Source organism: Manduca sexta, chromosome 28, assembly GCF_014839805.1.
Source record: "Manduca sexta isolate Smith_Timp_Sample1 chromosome 28, JHU_Msex_v1.0, whole genome shotgun sequence".
Classification (NCBI taxonomy): Eukaryota; Metazoa; Arthropoda; class Insecta; order Lepidoptera; family Sphingidae; genus Manduca; species Manduca sexta.
This window is the reverse complement of record NC_051142.1, coordinates 2,114,396-2,132,827: the sequence shown is the minus strand read 5'-3', so window position 1 is coordinate 2,132,827 and position 18,432 is coordinate 2,114,396. Positions and strand designations below refer to the sequence as shown.

The following is an 18,432-nucleotide window of genomic DNA, read 5'->3' as shown; positions in this document are numbered from 1 at the left end:
TTACACTTAATTACACAGAATTCTGTACAGATATGTTTTGCGTAAAGCTATCCACTATTTTATATCATTTTGTTGGAGGTTTAGACGCTAAATGGATTTGGTTGAATTACTATAGTGACTGAATTCTTGAATTAACATTTAAACCCTGATTTGGATACTTGCCGAGTATAAACGAATGGTTAAGAATACTTGTGTGCAAACAGCTTATTCGGGTGTATTCGTTACTTATAATTCATCGCCTTTTATTTACCGAAAGCCTTAGTAAGGCATAATACGAGTGGTTATACTTAACAGTGGCGAAACGTCCAAGCAACCCGATTCCTACCGGCTTCCCCTTTAGGTTTATTTACGTTTGTCTGTTTTTTTTTTCTGAAAAATTGGCCGCAATATGTAAACCAAAGCATTTGTTTTTTGCTGCCTTCGTCACTTTTTAAATAACTTTTAATTTATATAAGAAGCCGAATGAAACGGCAGAATCGTAGAATTTAGGTTTGGACTTTTAAAATTATTACTCTATAGCACCATTTTACCTTCTAGAGAGGCAAAGGTCATATCTACCATACAGCCAAACAATATGTAAAATTATTTGACGAAAATTAGAAAACGAGGCGACATATCTCCAATTGGTTATGTACTGCTACCATTACCATTTAAAAATTTGCAGAAAACTATTATAATTTCTGCAACTGTTCTTGCTAATCTATGAATTATGTAATGTTAAAGAAAAACACTACAATAATATGAATAGGATATTTATTATTGCATAGGCTTTTATATACTTACTCATGCATTGGAATGCTTTGTTGTTCAAAATTGTAGGTGTTGTTACAAACGTTTATAAGCAACCATGATGCCTACCAAGCAGGCAATTTCCTGGTCGTATTCTCAATTATAAAGACAAAGAAGAAAAAAACAAAGGACAAAAATTATCAAATTTTATTTTCGTGGCAACATAATTACAAAAATACATTTAGTTTAACAAAGACTTCAGTTCTCGGCTCGTACATGTTCACTCTTAACATCACAGCGGTGAAAACTGTATCATAGCCTTGATGTCTTTCACCAACACTTCGAGAAAATTCCGCTGCGTTGCCGGCTGGTTCTGGAATGAGGAAATGTATAAACCTGTGTCCATAACGACATCGGTAGAAATAGAAAAACTTATAGGGTAAATTACAATACCAGCAAATGGGAGTCCATTCAGATATTTTGACATATAAAATTTGGTACAAATACGTTCAGATTCCGCTTTTATTTCTATATATATTTTTATTTTCAATGTCGAACGTTTGCATAATCTTTACCATTTACTATACGACATGTAGGACAGTAGGACATGTGTTTAAGTTGGCATACCTCCGCGGTGTCCAGCAGCTGTTCTGTGAACCGGTCGTTGAACACGGCGATGAGTTCCTTGCGCAACTGCGACGCTTCTTCACCGCCCGCGCCGCGCCACGCGTCCTCGGGGCTTAGCACTGGGGATCGTATATTTGGGTTATTGTTCATTGTAACAAACGAATAAATATGCAAAACACATTGTTAAAATTTATTGGAATTATTTATGGCTATTATGATTAAGTGTTTTTTTTCATATATATGGGAGTATTCTTATTAATACCAGATGTTAGCAATTGCGTAAGAAAATTTTATTTTTGTCATACTGTACTATTTTCATTTAAAAAGTAGCCATGGATTATAACCGGCAAATAACTTGAGCACACAACTGAGTAGTGGAGATTTTTTTGTACGATAGAGTACAAAAAAATATATTTGCATACAAAAAAAATATACCACGCGGTTGTGTGGTCAAGTTGTTTGCCAGCTGTAAGTATTCGGGTAAAGCAGCTGGCGGCTGACCTGTGGTGCTATGGTCGAGTTGGGGCATGAGCATGAGCGCGTGTCGCGTGCGCGCCCACACGAGCAGCAGCGCGGAGTCGCGCGCGTGCACGCAGCAGCGCAGCTCGCGGCGCCGCGCGCGCGCCCGCTCCCACGCGCCGCGCCACGCGCGCGACCGCACCTCCAGCGGCGACAGCGTGCCCGGCCCGCTCACCATCTTACGCAGCTCTGCGATACACACACACTATTATAACATCATTAACGTTTTTCCGCTTCAGAAAGCGATACACTTACTGCATTCTTAACATAAAATTACAAGCCAACCTATCGACTTAGTAATAATTAAAATTATTAAAAATATAGCAGGTTAAGGATCTTTATAAAAAGATAATTTATGACTTTAACATTCCGATTTTTATCTTCTTTGTTTTTAGACATTATCAATATTTGGCCTTTTTGTCAACAGCACATTTAACCATATATTTTTTTATCATAGCGGTTACCGTCGAGTGTCATAGTAGGCACTGCATGCAACTGGTGCTGCGTGGTGGCCAGCAATTTGCGATGGTGGTGCGTACGCTCCATGAGGTACCGCAGCAGCGGCACCAGCACCGCGCACTGCAGCCCCTCCGGCACGCCGCCGCCCTCCATGTTCGCCAACGGACAGATCACCGACCGGTCGGCCGACGTCGATATCAGGTTTCGAGCGTACGTCAGCAAGTTGCAAATTATCTAGACACCACAAACGATGGTAAAACCGTAATTACAACATTTCATACGATAAATATCTTCATTGTTTTATACATTGATTCATTTTCACCTTATAGTATAGCAGTGCGGAGGCGTCGTCGTCGTGCTTGACGTGCTCGGCCCTCGCACACCGCGCCAGCAGCGCCAGCATGAGTCCCTGCAGCCGGCGCAGCGCCGCGGCCGCGCCCGCCAGCGCCTCGAGCTCCGCGCCCGCGCCGGCGCGCGCCGCACTCGCCGCGCCCACCGCGCGCCCCACCACCGACGTCACCGCCTCCACCTCGCGCAGCACCTCGCGCGAACTCTCGGGGTGCGCCGCCCTGGACATTACCAACTTTAGCATCCTATTCTACCATGGTAACCAGGGTATCATAAAAGTGTTTCCGATAGTGAACACTTGTAAAATTATGTGATGGATATCATGGATTGTATTTTGTAATATATCATCTTTCATCCCGATTGAAACACCCAATCATTACGTGGAGTTGTTTCGCAGGCGAGAGATATATTAGGGCTAATGCAAATAATTTACCTGAGCACCATGTCGACGCACTCGACATGGCTGAGCAGCATGTGGGTGACGTGGATGACGCAGCTGTGGTTCTGCGCGCCGAGCGTCGTCAGGAGCGCGTCGCACAGCGACAGCGCCGGCACCAGGATCTGACGGAATCTGACACATTATGCGTTATTAATATACTTAGTCCAAATATGTTACTGAATTCTACACTTTACCACCATAATGAATTAAATGTCTTTCGTAAAATAAATTAAATATGTACATTAAAGTTATTTATTTTTTTATTCAGTTGATTAGATTTTGAGAAATATTTCAACGGAATGCGCCCAAATTTTGACGTATTTTCTATAAAAATACTTAAAAACACAGGGATCTGTTCGTTACTCTCACCTGTTAGCGACTGAGGGCACGAATTCGGTGTCTTTATGTGAATTGTATCCAGTGTGTATGTCGGGATGGCAGTCGAGCGCGGAGAGGTTGGCGAGGCTCGCCAGCGCGCCCTGCGACAGCACCGTCTCTGCGCCTGCGCGACTCGCCGCCAACTTGATTAGCAGCGCCATCTTGGATTCATACACGTACAGCACGCGCAGGGACTTCGGCTGGGGCTCCAGGGCCTGTGCGCAGCAAGAGTTTTATCTTTCTATGCATTTCTATTATGGCAACGTCTCACGCGGGCTAATTGTACCCAAATTTACAACATTGAAAATCATGAAGCTAGTGACAAACCTTGTCACGGATTTGATTAAAGTCCAGAAGTTATACGAAAAGAAATAAATAACTCAATAGTCGGTACATACTAACGTCAGGTTTGTTTGTATTCGATTTCATTATATATCAGAAACATACCTCCTTCAGTCCCTCATCATCCTGCAGCAAGCTGTCAATCAAACTTCTCAAGTACCCTTGATTCGTGAGCGTGTTCATCCAATCAGTCCTCGGGTTGATTTCAATCAGCATATCCAGGCAGGACAGGGCAACCATCCTGCATACATCGTGTCCCGCACCGATGCAGTCACTGCACACTATCGTGCACAGGTTCTCCCCGAAATCGCTGATAACGTCAATAGCCATGGACCTCAACGATGACTCTTCCCTACTCGACTTAACTTTCGAACTGTCAAGTCGACTGACATAAGTGCTGTTGACGTCCTCTTCCGGATCCGCCGGGCTATGTTTCAAATTAACTATATTCAAATAGTTCAATAGCGCTCCGTAAAGATTCACGCGCATTTTCTGCGTCGAACCCCCCGAAACCAAGATCCAGCTGAGAATCTTCTTCAGTATAAACTTTAGGGTCAATGAATTTGTTTGCATAATCTGGTTCGAAGGACCAAAAAATGACGTTTCGAAGTCGCTCGTCTTTAAATTCGATTCCCTCTTCTGTAATATGTAGCAGTGACGTAGATTGACCAGGAGGAGTAATACAGTGCCTGAAGCCAGGTTTCCTATTTGGGGTAGGACATCATTGGGTTGTATTTTGTTGAGAAGGTCCTGCAGGATGTTGAGCAGGAGAGTCTTCCTGGATTCCACGTCCAGGATATCGTGGGGCACTACGCAGAACAATATCTCCGTAAGCTGCCGCCACGAGTCGTAGTAGTGTGTGAGAGTCGCGGCGAGGTTACGCTGGTGGTTCACTTCCGTTACGTAATCTAACACCTGTGGTGAATATATTTTAATAGAATACACTCTTTTCTTCCTCTTTAAATTGTACTAATCATAATTAATGAAGTCCTATCAAAATAGTGCAATGAGACACTGTTTCATTGCACTATATTATACTTGAGATCCCAAAAAGAAGTCGAACTTATAAAAAAAGCATGTCGAACATTTTTATTCAGATAGGACCCTTTTACGCAATGGATTCCAATCATTTATTTGTTAGTACCTTCTGTATCTCCAGCGAGACGAGGTTCCTCTGCGGCGCGGTGGCGTTGAGAGCTGCTAACTCTCGCGTGAGTAGCGCCAGCACGCGAGACACGCTGATGCGTTTGCCTCCCATACCTGCGATATAACACCCTGTATACAGTCATGGCTTGGACAATATTAACAATGTATTCACGATACATTTATTGCTATCAAACTTAGGTTTATTCAGAGTCAATAAATCATACAATTTTTGGCAATATGAGATAGTTATTGAATGTAGATCTTTATGTTGTGCTTGTATTAAAAACGGTGGACGTATTATTTACTATGTATACCTGTAGGTAAGTCACAAGAAGCGATGGCTTGTCGCAGTTGATTCGGTTGGAACAACTCCCATCGCGGCTCAGGTGTCTCTTCCACGCTCATTGGGAGATCTTCAATAAGCCGACGCAGGAGACACCACTCCCAATCCTGTGAGAAAATTATTTCAATAATTATTATAAGGTGTTTTATGTGGATAAAAGAGCTTTATTAGGATATTATAAAATATGTTGCTCGGGTGGATTTATCTAAAAATTTAGGAGTGAATGAATGATAAATATGAATGTATATAAAAAGAATATTGCTAGAACAAATTTGCAAGGAAGTAGCACTCTCGTGGTAAGTATACGGTGTTACCTGCGCGGTGTGCGTGTGCGCGGCGGCGGGCGCGTGCGCGAGCGCGTGCAGCAGAGCGGAGAGCGCCGCCACCTGCCGCGCCGCGCCCGCCGCCCCGCACGAGCTCGCGCACGCGCGGACGACCCACGAACGCGCAGAGATCGTCACCGCGCTCGCGCTCTGTAACACACAAACACTAGTGATGACCTTATTTCAATTGATTCAGTCAACTTTACTACGATCGATAAAATAAATAATATGTCTCAAATATAACTATGGCATTTACCGTTTTATATATGAAAATATTTTTAAGTAACGTAATAGTTGTCAAAGTGATACTATCCTATGCTATTATATGTCGGCTGAAGTCAAAAGGCAACTCGACGACAATCACCATACAGATTTACCCCACAAAAACAATTGATTCTATTTCGCACAAAAAACAGAAAGAGAACTTTTGATGACTAAAATCGACGAACAACGGCTCACCTTCAAGTCGACCAAGTGTTTGACATGTCGACACAGGAAGTAGTCTCTGGAGCGCAAGAAGCGCAACATCGGCGCAGATGTGGTGGGACGCGCGCACAGCCAATACACCAGGCGGTAACAGCTCTCGATCAGGTCCGTCGCTTCTCTGTATAGGCAGATAACTGGCAGTGCTTACGAAAAAACTATGATCTTTCCGTCTACAAAAATGTTCTCTTTGAAATTCGCAAAATCTTATCGATACATCGATTATCAGGTGAGAAATCGAAAAAAAATGTGATTGATTATAGGCATAATGTTTTTTTTCTACAAGAATACCTACTGCCTACACGCTGTTGCGTAGCGTAAGTTGCGTAGAGGTGCAAAGAAAGGTCGCCAATTTACAGTTTTGGTGGGTAATATGCATTTAATTCAATTTGACGTTGAGGTACTGGTCCAGATCAAAAGCCCACTGACCTCAGGTGCCCCAGTGCACTACACTACTAAGCCTGACGTTAGCTACGCTCCTCTCCACTTACTACCGAATGAATCATGTAATCGATAAGTGTTCCCTCCAACAAACATGAAAAAATTACTTTTATTTAATCCTATCGCTATTATGCAGAATGATTATAGTACCTATTAGCAGCATTCTGTCCCGATATGTGTTGGTCCAGCAGGTCGAGTATGGAGTGCAGGCACGTGCGCGGGTACCCCGCCGCACCTGGCTCGTTCAGGGCACTGCGGGATACCTGCAACACATATTTATATCATATCTTTTCTTTTATCTATAACACACTATTATCATGCGTATGTCTAGTCTCCAAGTGTATTTTCAGCGACTGTAATAGATGAATAGATGAAAGTGTATTTTCAGCCACTGTAATAGATGACCTGATTAGATTGACCTAGCCATAGCACTCTAGACCTTATCGGTATCCACCGCCTGAGTACGCTAAAAATTACCGTGACCTGGAGCTATAGACAAATTTATTTATACATAAAGAGATAACACCATAAGATGCCTTTCTACAATCGTTAAGACTAATAAAAATAATAAATGTATGGGAATGAAATATAGTATCGATATGTCTATACCTAGAATATATCGCTATTCGAAACATTTATCGAAAGGATATCTCATTGCCATATTTTTTTGTTTTCAATAAGTCTTGACGATTATACAAAGGCATCTGGTCCACGGCATAGATCACACTGGATCTAGAGCAATACTTACATCGTCGGTGAGCTGGTACCCCAGCAGGAAGTGCGCGAGGTTGGGCGGCGCGGTGGGGAGCAGCTCGTGCAGCAACATCACGATGCCCTCCTTCGCCTGCCGCAGCGACGCCGTCTCCTCGTCGTCTCCGTACTCTTCTGCTTCCAGACATTCCACGAAACCGTGTCTATAAATATAAACATTATTTTACATTGTCGTGACCAAATCAAATTACGAGAGTTGAGTCATAACCACAATGATGCCCACCCCGAGGCAATTCTTGTGCGCTTGGTCTCCACACCAAATGCACTCCCATGCATGGGGCACATTTGCCGCTACCCTAGGCACACAACTCATGTGTATATCTAATGGTTGTTAAATTCACAGTGAGGTCTATAAGGGTTCGTGAACATTTCCCCTCCCTTTCCCTTCCAACCATTCTAATAGCTTCTACTCTTTCCTCTTCTCTTCCTTCCCTTTATCCTCTCCTGTCTTCCTCCCGGGCCCTAAGACCGTGTAGCTGCAGGCTGCCAGCCAACCTTCAGCTGGCGCCTCCAGTGATAGCGGTAGAGCTCACCAACTCACATTGGGAGTGCCGTGGTTGCTAAGCCGGAGGATCGCTTGTACACCATTAGCAGGGTACCCCCGGAGATAACCACGGCAGTTTCCAAAAAAAAAACCACAATGATGGATATTTGATCCCACAACTATATCTAAACAATCAACACAACATTAAGGATTGTGTTACGAACTGTCTACTGAAAGAAAATATTAATTGAAAATGTAAGATATGTGTGTTTGTATAAGCCGGCCAGGTTAATAAACGCTTAGTCAGGTTATAACATAATGAGTGTGGTGACGAGTGTACTGACCTGACTTCTGCAGCGCGCGCGTGCTTGTGCGTGAGCAGCGCGAGCAGGTGGCGCGCGGCGGCGGGCGCGTGCAGCGCCAGGCGCAGCACCGACACGGCGCCGGCCGCGGCGCGCGCCAGCTGCGGCCCGTGCGACACCACGCGGCAGCACGTCACCAGCCGGCAGCAGTTCTCCGGACCTTCCGGCTCTACGCACATGACACTCGTCTTACCGCCATTATCAACAAACGATCCCAATCCCCTTTTCCGAAATTCCGATCTATCTCAAAAATGGACCAATCAGAACAAAGTTTTTATTGACAAGCTATCAAATATGTTATTCTGATGGGTTACTATCGGAATAAGATTGAAGATTGAGATTGGATTCGTTTGTTGAATGCGGCTGTTAGCTAATAACTTTATGTTAACAACTCCTATGGCTGGAATTCCTATCCATCTTGTATCCATCCATTTTGAAAACCGCCGATTTCTCTATTTATTTTGAAAAGTAGCACCATGCTTTGTGCATGTTGGCTTTCAGACAGTTTCCTTTTGAACGTTTATCAACACTAACAATTTACACAAATTTAATATTGGTACTGCTGATGATCTTGAACGTCAAAAAATCCAATGGTGCTATAAATTCCGGTCTACACAAAGAGCAATAGATCATTCCTGACCGAGTATGAGCTTGGAGAGTCCGACGAGCAGCACGCCGCGGCCGGCCTGCACGGCGGCGCTGTTGAGCGCGCGCTCCAGTGACAGCGCGCGCTCCAGCAGCTGCAGGATGCTCACGAGGCTCTGCTCCACAAACTCCTGCACACATTAACAATATCTTGACCATTTGGGGATATATTTAGTACAGTACAAATACAATGTTGAAGGGTATTATTACATGATCTAGGACCACAGCCAAGATGCTTTCCTACAATCAGAAACACGTATAGAAAACGGCAAAACATATGGGAAAGACATATCTCATTGATAAGTTTATAACTAGGATATGTCATTCTCCTACTTAATATCAGTCCCTATAATTTGTAAAAGACATCTTGGTTACAGGCTATTCTACTGATTGAGTAGACTAAGTAATGAATATAACATGTTGAACGAGACAACACGCCCTTACAACAGGCTTTTCACCATTTCCAAAGAAAATATAATATACTTGTATCTGTTTCTGTGTAAGTACATCAGACTACCTATAGAAGTGACGCACTCAATAAAAATAGTTGTGTAAAACTTAATGTAAACAGCTTATAATAGTGCCATTCTCCACTTCCTCATAAAGGTTGACGTACGTAACGACGTAATTGACTATTTTGAACAGAAATATCAGACATAAATTATCTATATGCTATATCGTATATTGTACTCACCCTGCTCTGTCCGGGCTGCCCGTCCAGCAACTCATGCGCCTCGTCCAGCGACGTGAGCAGCAGCCGCAACAGCTCGGACTTGGTGTGCAGCTGCACCAACAAGCGGAACCCGGGCGGCGGATTTGCGTCCGGCTCCCGACCTGTTGGGGGAAAGTCTGATGGGGACGGCTCGTATTGCTCCAGCCAACGGACGAACAGCCGGAAGCATAGCGACAGCATCTGTGAAAAGAATATTAAATATTATTGCTGTTAAACATCCTATTACAAATTACAATCTGTCTTTTTATCGAAGTCTCGAATATATCCTAAAAATTTAATGTGTAATTTGAGAATTTTATATTGAAACTCCGGACGTAATATTTTAGCTTTAATTTAAAAAAAAATATATTATTTATTTTAAGAATCGAAAACTGTCAGTGATCAATTTCATTATAATGGACACCAATAAAACTGTACCCGTCGATGTCGATAAACGTAACACGTCAACCATTATTAATATTGATTGCTGTTGTGTTTGTAAATTTTTTCAACCTACCTCCCACTTCTCATGCGGCTTAGCATAAGATCTGTGTGGTGCCGGTAGCGCAAGCTGGTTGAGGACGTAGTCCACGTAGGGGTCAAGCCCAGGGGTACGCGTGCCGGCGCCGAGGGCCCGGGGCAACGGCGCCGCGGCCGAGAGTGCCTCTAGCAGGGACACCAGCGCGCGGGACACTGGGTACTCTTCCATGCGACACTCCACCTGGATAAATAGCATAATCAGGACCAATAAAGCTAACACGGGTATAAGGTGAAATAAGACTTCTTTTCGATGGGATATAGATCGCGATTTGTATACAATAAAGCCAGATTCATTTATTATAAATATTTAAAAACCGTCTTGAACTGAATAGATTGCGCATAAGTGATCAAATAAAGTGAAATATACAAATTACTGTAACAGACTGAAGCGGCGTGAGAGCATGCGTCCGAACTTTGCTAATACTTTAGTCGAGTAGCGAACAGTTTTGTAACAAAATATGTCTGTATGAATCTACTCAAGTGAATTTTGTATGTGTCGGGCGGCGTACCTCCCTGAGGTCGGCGGCGAGCGCGCGCGGCGCGGCGACGAGGCGCGCGTGCTCGAGCGCGGCCCACGCGCGCGCCGCGCCGCCGCCCGCGCCCAGCGCCGCCGCCGCGCTGCACAGCCACGCCTTCAGCTGGATCGGCACGTGGCAGCACATCAGACCTGCAGCGCACCACAAACTCACACTTTACTCGTCGCACACCAACCTTCATTTCGATTTCAAGCAAGGTTTACATTACCAACAAAACTTGCAATAGTTAACTTAACGATTTTTACCATTTAAATAATAAAATAAAATACTCCATAATGATTTCTTATGTTTCCGCGAATGTTAGACATTGAAATTAAACTAATTTTCGGATTCTATGGACTTCAAGACACTGTGAGCTCATTCTGCATAGATCGGACCACCAACAGTTAAAATTTTAAAAAAGTTGTATAATTGTAAAATGTAGGTAGATATTGTAACTTTGACTTTACGGATGAACAACACCTCAGTCCCCCCCCCGTGACCATGAAGGCTGCGAAGTCTTCGAAACGTCGGGAGAAAATAAAATACTAAAATCGCGATAGAATCCGACAATTAGTTTAATTTCAATAAAATACTCCAATAAAAAAAAATTAATACCTCCTGCTATTTTAAAGTCAGTTAAAAAGTCAGCTTACTATTCAGTAATAGGTGGTTGCCGCTAATGTAAACGCTAAAAAACTTTCATAAATAAAATAAATTCTCAACTCATAAAATACTGGCACTCTCATGAATAAATCAAGATTATTTACATCCTCTTGATTTAATGATTGTAGTCATACTCACCAAACATGCAGTTAATGGCATCCCACTGCAAATTCTCGCAGATGCTGACGCACGCGGCCTGGTCCTCCCGGGCCACGGCCGCGATCAGTTGCAGGGCCGCTATCATGGCCTCCACCTGGCATCAAAAATTCCTTTAATATTATAAAAATAAAAGGATATTTGTATCCAACTAGGTAGCAGCCCGCATTCAAAAGCTGCAGAGAAGCCCATATAAGTGTATAACGTTTCGGGATCGGCCTGTGTAGTTTCGAATCGAACAAGCCAGTATATGTCGACTGGCGAGGGCTAATCATCTTTAATCAGTCAATATTCTATCTGAACCCAACCCCATCTCCTAACAAGTCATATTGCGATACCCATACAAAGAAGTATACTTTGTATATAAAGTTAAACAATTAATAAATAAATGCAGAACATACCTCCTCCTGCCGGACCATAAGCTTCCCAGGCCGCGCTCCCGGTGTGACGATAGCCGACGCTCCCATAGACGACGAGTGCAAGTGGTCCGCGAACGGCGAAGGGTCCGCTCGTAGATTACTGTACAAAAACACATTCAACTTTGTGAGCAAAATTCAATTTGTTATTCTCACATATTAAATGTGTCAAATTATGGTTTATTAGAATAGAAACAACCTTAGTGAATTGCAGATAATGTTAGAAAACTTGCGGCAAACATAGTAGGTAGTATGTAATGTGTATAGGTACTGGTAGTATCTGTGCAGCGCGGTGAGCAGGTGGTGTGCGGAGAGCGCGTCCCTCCTGGCGAGCAGCGCCCACGTGTGGCGCGGCACCGCCAGCGCCGCCAGTGCCCGCAGGTACGCCGGCAGCAGCGCCGCGCACGCCAGCCCGCCCGCCAGCCGCACGAACTTGTACAGCGTGGCGGCGCGCGGCTCCGCCCTGCCGCTCCCGCCGCCACCGCCACTGCCGCCGCACGCCGCCCAGTAGTCGTAGCGCAACTTCAGCGGGTCGCGCGCGTACAACCGTCGCACGCATGCCAGCAGCGCGTGCAGCCGCGGCCGCGAGCCCGCGCCCCACCCCGCGAGACCTTCCTGCGCGTACGCAGCCGCCGCGCGCGCTGCTTCGTCAGCCCTGTACCACAAACAAAATCATTCTGTCATAATATCCTGCTATAATCTTGCCATGTTTCGATATATTCGTGTGAATAGTTCAATATTCCAATGGTACTACTAACTTGACTCTCATTTCCATGAGCTTGGAATGCATCAGCACGATGAAGTCAGTAATGAGCGAATGTATGCGTCGCTGGTAATACTCTTCTTTCACCACATAATCTGTGGACAGGATCGCCTCCTCAAGGTACTCAAACACCTGCAATAACAATAACATCATTCTACTGCCTATTATATTATTAACTGTGATAAAATTATGTTCGGTTTGCAAGATTTCCTTCTGTCTATGATTCTCCATAAACAGTCAGTAGTCACACAATCATTATTTGTGCAAATTCATATTACACACGTGCAACCCTCACCCGTCCATCTATAGCAGCATCCACAAGCATCTCGTCTTGGTCCAGCAGGTCAGCCGAAGCCCCACGCACCAGTGATTGCGGCGCGCGCTTCAACGCGGCCAGCGCCAGGCCGAGTGACAACTGGCACAACGCACGAACCCCCGACCCTTTCTCAGGAACTTCTGGAGGATTCCCTGGAGGAGTGAGCTCGTCCACGAGCACAGATATCAGTTCCGGATCTTGGATAAGGGGCAGTTTCTTAGCTAATTCTTCACCATCTTCACGCCTGAAAGAAATTGCGATTAAATATTATATGTTGAACATATCGAAAGCTTTTAATTATGTCTCCTATACTGGTTGGAACAAATAGTAAATTATATGATAGATTATAATACCTGTGCAATACTGATAAATCTAACGCGTAGAGCAGCGCCATCTGCAGCGCAAGCGACACTTCGTCCAGCGCTCCGGTGGGACCTTGTGTGGCCGACGTGGTTTGCTGTAGCAATAGACAATCACACTATAACATTATGTTGCATGCATCTTTTATTTTTAAGACCTAATATTTTATTCATATTTTGTTATTTTCAAAACTTCTAAGCAGATGGAAATAAACTTACATCTGCAAGCAGCCTTAGAAGCATATCTCTGCTGAGACCTCTCTGTGCTGAAGCAGCAAAAATCACTCCAGCCATTAACTTTCTGCATAAATCAAAATGAAATTGTTTGATTAAGAAACCACAGTAATATTATTATTATGGATTAACATTACTAAACTATGTTAGAAACTATTCAACTTTCTAGAATTTAGTTATAAATAACAATAAAATCAATTTTGTTTGGTCTTAAAATTCCTTGGGAATTTTTGTTAAAATCATTTACACCGCATGAATTACAGGTGGAAATATGTAAAGAATTATGAATAATTGCTTTAAAAAATCATTAGGTCTTTTTAAAAAAATTTACTACTGAAATCATCATCATCACCCGCAGTATGTTCACTCCTGAACATGGGCCTTCCCCAAAGATTTCCAGATCGACCTATTGTATGCGTCCCGCATCCAGCGACCTCCTGCGACTTTTACTACCAAAATATGCCTTATTAAATTGTCTATCTTATAATGTTGGTTGCAAAACATATCAAACAATTGATGTATACTTTAAGAAGAGATGCACAAACCAACCATTTACTTGCATTTCCCTTGCAATGTTAAGAAAACAATATAATTAAAAAATTTAAACAACGAAAATAACATAACATATTGTAGATATACAATGTAATTTTTTTTTAAATGTGCTGTACATTTCGATTAATAAGCTTCTAAAAATTCGGTTAGCGCGCCGTTTTGCTGAGGGCAATGGCTTATTAATAATCCCACAAGCGTACCTAGTATTGTCCATGGTTGCGAGCAGCCGCGCGTGGTGCTTGTGCGGCGGCAGCGCGCGGTTCCGCTGCAGCAGCTCCAGCTCGGTCTCCACCGTGAACCGGCCCAGCGCCTCCAGCACGTTGCCCAGCAGCCCATCCGAGATCAGCTGCTCCACGTAACGCGACACATATGCTATTATCTCCTCACGGGCGTTTATTGACCTGAGATAACATGTGTCTATGCTTATATTCTATGTTTGGATTTAGTTTATGTCTATGCCTCAAAGAGGCAGGTGTGTAATAATGATCCATGATCCTATTTATCATTATCATTATCATTTCATAACATGAGGAGGACAAATTATTATAATAAATTCTAATCAATTAACAAGTGCTTTTTGAATTTACCAAATACTTTACTACATTCAAAATTCAAATTCAATAGCCTTTATTACAAATTTTTACAATGAGACACATCAATATATGTGTACACATCAATCCAGTTCTAAATCTAATTCAGTGTGTCCTGCAGAGTCTAAAGGAGGCCTGTTCAGGCCTCCTCTAGACTCATTTTATTCCTCATTATCTCTTACAACTCTCAGCCACAACAGTCCTGCAACCTTTTTATGTTGTCTGCCTCTTTTTTTTTTCATACTCACCAACACACGCCGTCCCTGGCCATGGCGAGCTCTTTCAGCGCCTGCACTAGCGCGCGCCGCCCGTCGTAGTAGAGCAGCACGGCGACCAGCCCACGCGGCAGGCCCGGGTGCCGCGGCAACTGCCGCTGCGCCGTGTGCAACAGTTCCAGAGCCAGGTACTCACTCACATTGTACATGTCTGCAGAACAGCAGATTGTTTTATATATTACTTAAATAAACATACACACATAGAAACACACCTTTTTTCCTTTTCATGGGTAATTTTTAACACACTCACATTTTGCCAGCTATGTATGTTAGGTCCATCGAATATTGTCATTTAAGGAGACCATTCCTAGACTCTGGGCAGAAAAATCAAATACCACATTGGCTGCCCGGGATTCAAAATTAAGACTTTAGTGTGATATCAAAATGTACCAAAGTAGCATGAAGTTTACCCAGGACTAAGCAGAAAAAATATTGAATATTAATATGCAATATTTACTAATAGCAACAACTAGATTCTAATGCCAACATTTTAGTATTTATGTAAAACACTAGACGTATTGTTACCCTGGGGAATTTCATTTTTCATTAATAATATTCTTAGTTCAAGAAGCTTTTTTTAAAAAATTCGATTCAATCCCACCTGATATAATGATGGCTTCATCCACCAGCTCCTTGGAGAGTAGTGTGCGGCCCACACTGGGTAATGTGATGCCTTCTGTAATGCCTCTTTTTATTTCTTCTCGACTCGCTGTGTTCTTTGCCTAACAAAATATTTCATTATTTAGCATAACAAACTAGGTATACAAATTACCAAATATATTTTTGGATTTAACAGATTTTTATTATTACTCATATATCAAGAGGGCAGTAAGTCAAAAGCGGCCAATTCTTTTCTTACCGATTTGAAATGTATATTAAACAAATTTTCTTCCTACTTAGGTTTCATACATCTATGTAACTTGTAAATTCTTTTTTTTATTTGATAAACGGTAGTTAGAACAACAAGATAATAAGATCTAGTTAACCATATAACGAAGCAGAATTACCTTTTCTGACTTACTGCTCTCTCGATTACCATAGCAGTATTAGGTCAAAGTGGTAAAACAAAATGATTAGACATTCTCAATAGCATAGGAAACTCATGCACAGCAATGAAACAGTATATAATAATGCAGATATTATTATAATGTCGCCATGCCAGTAACCATTATGAGGGTGGCAATATTATTAACAGAAAAGGTCTGAAATAGCATAATTCAGTAATGCGGTATTGAGACAATGTAGTACAGCACGGATATGACAATCAAAGTACTTAATTTAAAAAATCTATTAGTTAAAAACAATGAGTCTAAATGTGCTCCAACAAAAAAATATTGTGTAACTGCAATAATTATGTGATTTGTGTGAGACAACGGTCCCTCTATAAAAAAACTAACAGTTAAAATGATTGCTCCTTGAGAATCTTACCGGATTCTTCAATAGAGTAAGGAATGTATGTTTGTGTCTACGCAGCACGGACTCAAATGTGTGGACAGAGTAGGGAGCCTCCCCGCTCTCGTGAGCAAGGTATCCCTCCACCACTGACACCAGTTCCTTGTATGGAGTCCATAGGTCATCTGTCGTTGTACCTGCAAGATTTATTCATGACGCATTCATACAAATATATACACTTAATATATTATACATAGAGATTAGAATACTTTATATTAACATTATAGTAAACAAATGAATATACAAACCTGTACCTTCGGAATAAACATTGCGTTTATAGAATAGTAGTTAACTAAAATATCATGATTTATGTAAGTACATAATGTGGATAGTCCATTATACGGCAAAAATGCTTTTCGGTTAAATGTATCCATTTACTGGTTAGATTTGCCCACTGTCGCGACCGCATGCCTAGTAAAATTATAATTACACACCCAAAGGCTACAAAAATGTTTCTAACCTCAATCCGAAACATAAAATGTAACGAAATAGTAGTGATATTTAAGAATACTTTACTGCTTAACAAGATTTCTTTAGTAACTATTGTTCTGTTGATTAATATCTAAATTCGTGTCATAAATTAGGGTAAATATAAGAAAACCGCTGTACCGAAATAATACGTCAATTTTCGTCTTAAGTTATTTACCTTCATTGATATCCATTATGCTCGCTCACTGTCTCAACATAGATGATTTATTTATATCTAGTCTTCGCACTATAAATTGTAATGCAAAATTACTATACATTCAATAAAATAATTCTGTTTTGAATTCTACTTTTTGATTTGACAGTTAGGCAGACGCGCGTGAACATAAAAATTTGTAAAGATAAAAATAGGAACGAATGAAAAGAACGAACAGATATTTCGTTTAAAAATATGTCTCACATCCCATCCAAAGAGAATAAATAACAATATGTTAATTTGTTGTTTGTTTCTCAAAGTTATAATAGAGTTTGATATATTAAACAGTTCTCAATTTGATTCATACATACCTATGTAATATTATTAGAAACACTCGGAAAATATACGCCGAATGTAAAATCGGTTTGCACTTGTAAATATATAATATCTAGTATATTTATATTTTTTTTTTTTTTTTTTCCCTTTTGGCTTCGCAGTTTAGATGCATTTAGCCAATGTCAAGTTATTTGGATAGGATAGGAACATAGGATACAAAGGTTGGGAAACTATAATAATGTTGTACGATATAAATACGGAGGAAGATATATTGATAATAAAATACTATCAAGTGGGTTAAGAATTAAAATATAAAGAAATAGGACATACATAAACAGATAGGAGTTGATGGGCTGGTTTACATACATAATAAGAATTACGTTAATGAATTGTAATGATTAATGAAATTTGTATTGTAATGATGAATGAAAGAATATAAAGAAAATAACTAAAGTTTAATATTATTTTTAATAATAAAAGATGTAATGCATTGGTAAACTAACATGTCATTAGAGTGAAGAAGACAAACAATAGAGGAAGGTAAAGGAACTGAGCGACGCAATAGGGACTGGAAGAAAGGTAAGTGGTCATAACGAGGACAGGAAAACAGGATGTGATTAAGGTCACCCACCTCTGCACCACATGGGCAGGTGGGGCTATTTAAAATGTTTATTTTAGCTAGATGAGCCTCAGAACATGTGTGGCCAAGTCTCATACGAATTAGAATAGATGTCTCAACTTTACTAAACCTAGCCTTAAAGAACCAGGGTTTTAATGTCACATCCGGTTGTATATTGGCATAATAACGGCCCTTTAATTTGGTACTGGAAAGCCAAACTTCTCTCAGGATTTATGAAGATAAGCTTTTGGTAAAGATAGAAGGTCTTGACTATAATTTTTAAATGGGGAACAAGTCCCCGCAATTCACTGCCTCTTTAGCAAGAGTGTCCGCCCTCTCATTTCCTTCGATTCCCGAATGACTGGGAATCCAAGAAAAATGGAGCAAAATGCCATTAGAAAGACACTTGAACGCCAATTCTCTTATTTGTATAATAAGGGGTAAAATGTTATTACTTTTAAAAGGGAATT

The 18,432-nt window shown here is 41.7% G+C and overlaps 1 protein-coding gene across 1 annotated transcript; it reads right to left on the bottom strand.

Moving 5' to 3' along the window:
• Nucleotides 1-918: 918 nt before the first annotated feature.
• LOC115452368 (nuclear pore complex protein Nup205) lies at nt 919-17,205 on the bottom strand. The gene is made up of 31 exons (XM_037444630.1): nt 17,032-17,205; nt 16,362-16,522; nt 15,535-15,655; nt 14,907-15,084; nt 14,269-14,469; nt 13,502-13,583; nt 13,277-13,380; nt 12,903-13,167; nt 12,603-12,739; nt 12,116-12,499; nt 11,830-11,947; nt 11,411-11,525; nt 10,601-10,758; nt 10,069-10,272; nt 9,534-9,752; nt 8,835-8,970; nt 8,177-8,363; nt 7,326-7,491; nt 6,728-6,840; nt 6,113-6,257; nt 5,645-5,803; nt 5,302-5,437; nt 4,986-5,101; nt 3,947-4,756; nt 3,491-3,714; nt 3,116-3,253; nt 2,657-2,903; nt 2,340-2,568; nt 1,858-2,064; nt 1,357-1,475; nt 919-1,102 (listed from the first exon to the last, which is right to left on the bottom strand). Exons 1-31 carry the CDS (start codon nt 17,045-17,047, stop codon nt 1,022-1,024), a joined length of 5,676 nt encoding a protein of 1,891 aa, XP_037300527.1. The 5' UTR covers nt 17,048-17,205; the 3' UTR covers nt 919-1,021.
• Nucleotides 17,206-18,432: the final 1,227 nt, after the last annotated feature.

Coding starts and splice junctions, on each gene's coding strand:
- LOC115452368 (XM_037444630.1), bottom strand. Junction 15,656..16,361: donor TTACTCTATTGAAGAATCCG/GTAAGATTCTCA, acceptor ATATTTTGTTAG/GCAAAGAACACAGCGAGTCG. Junction 10,273..10,600: donor TCGCCGCCGACCTCAGGGAG/GTACGCCGCCCG, acceptor CTATTTATCCAG/GTGGAGTGTCGCATGGAAGA.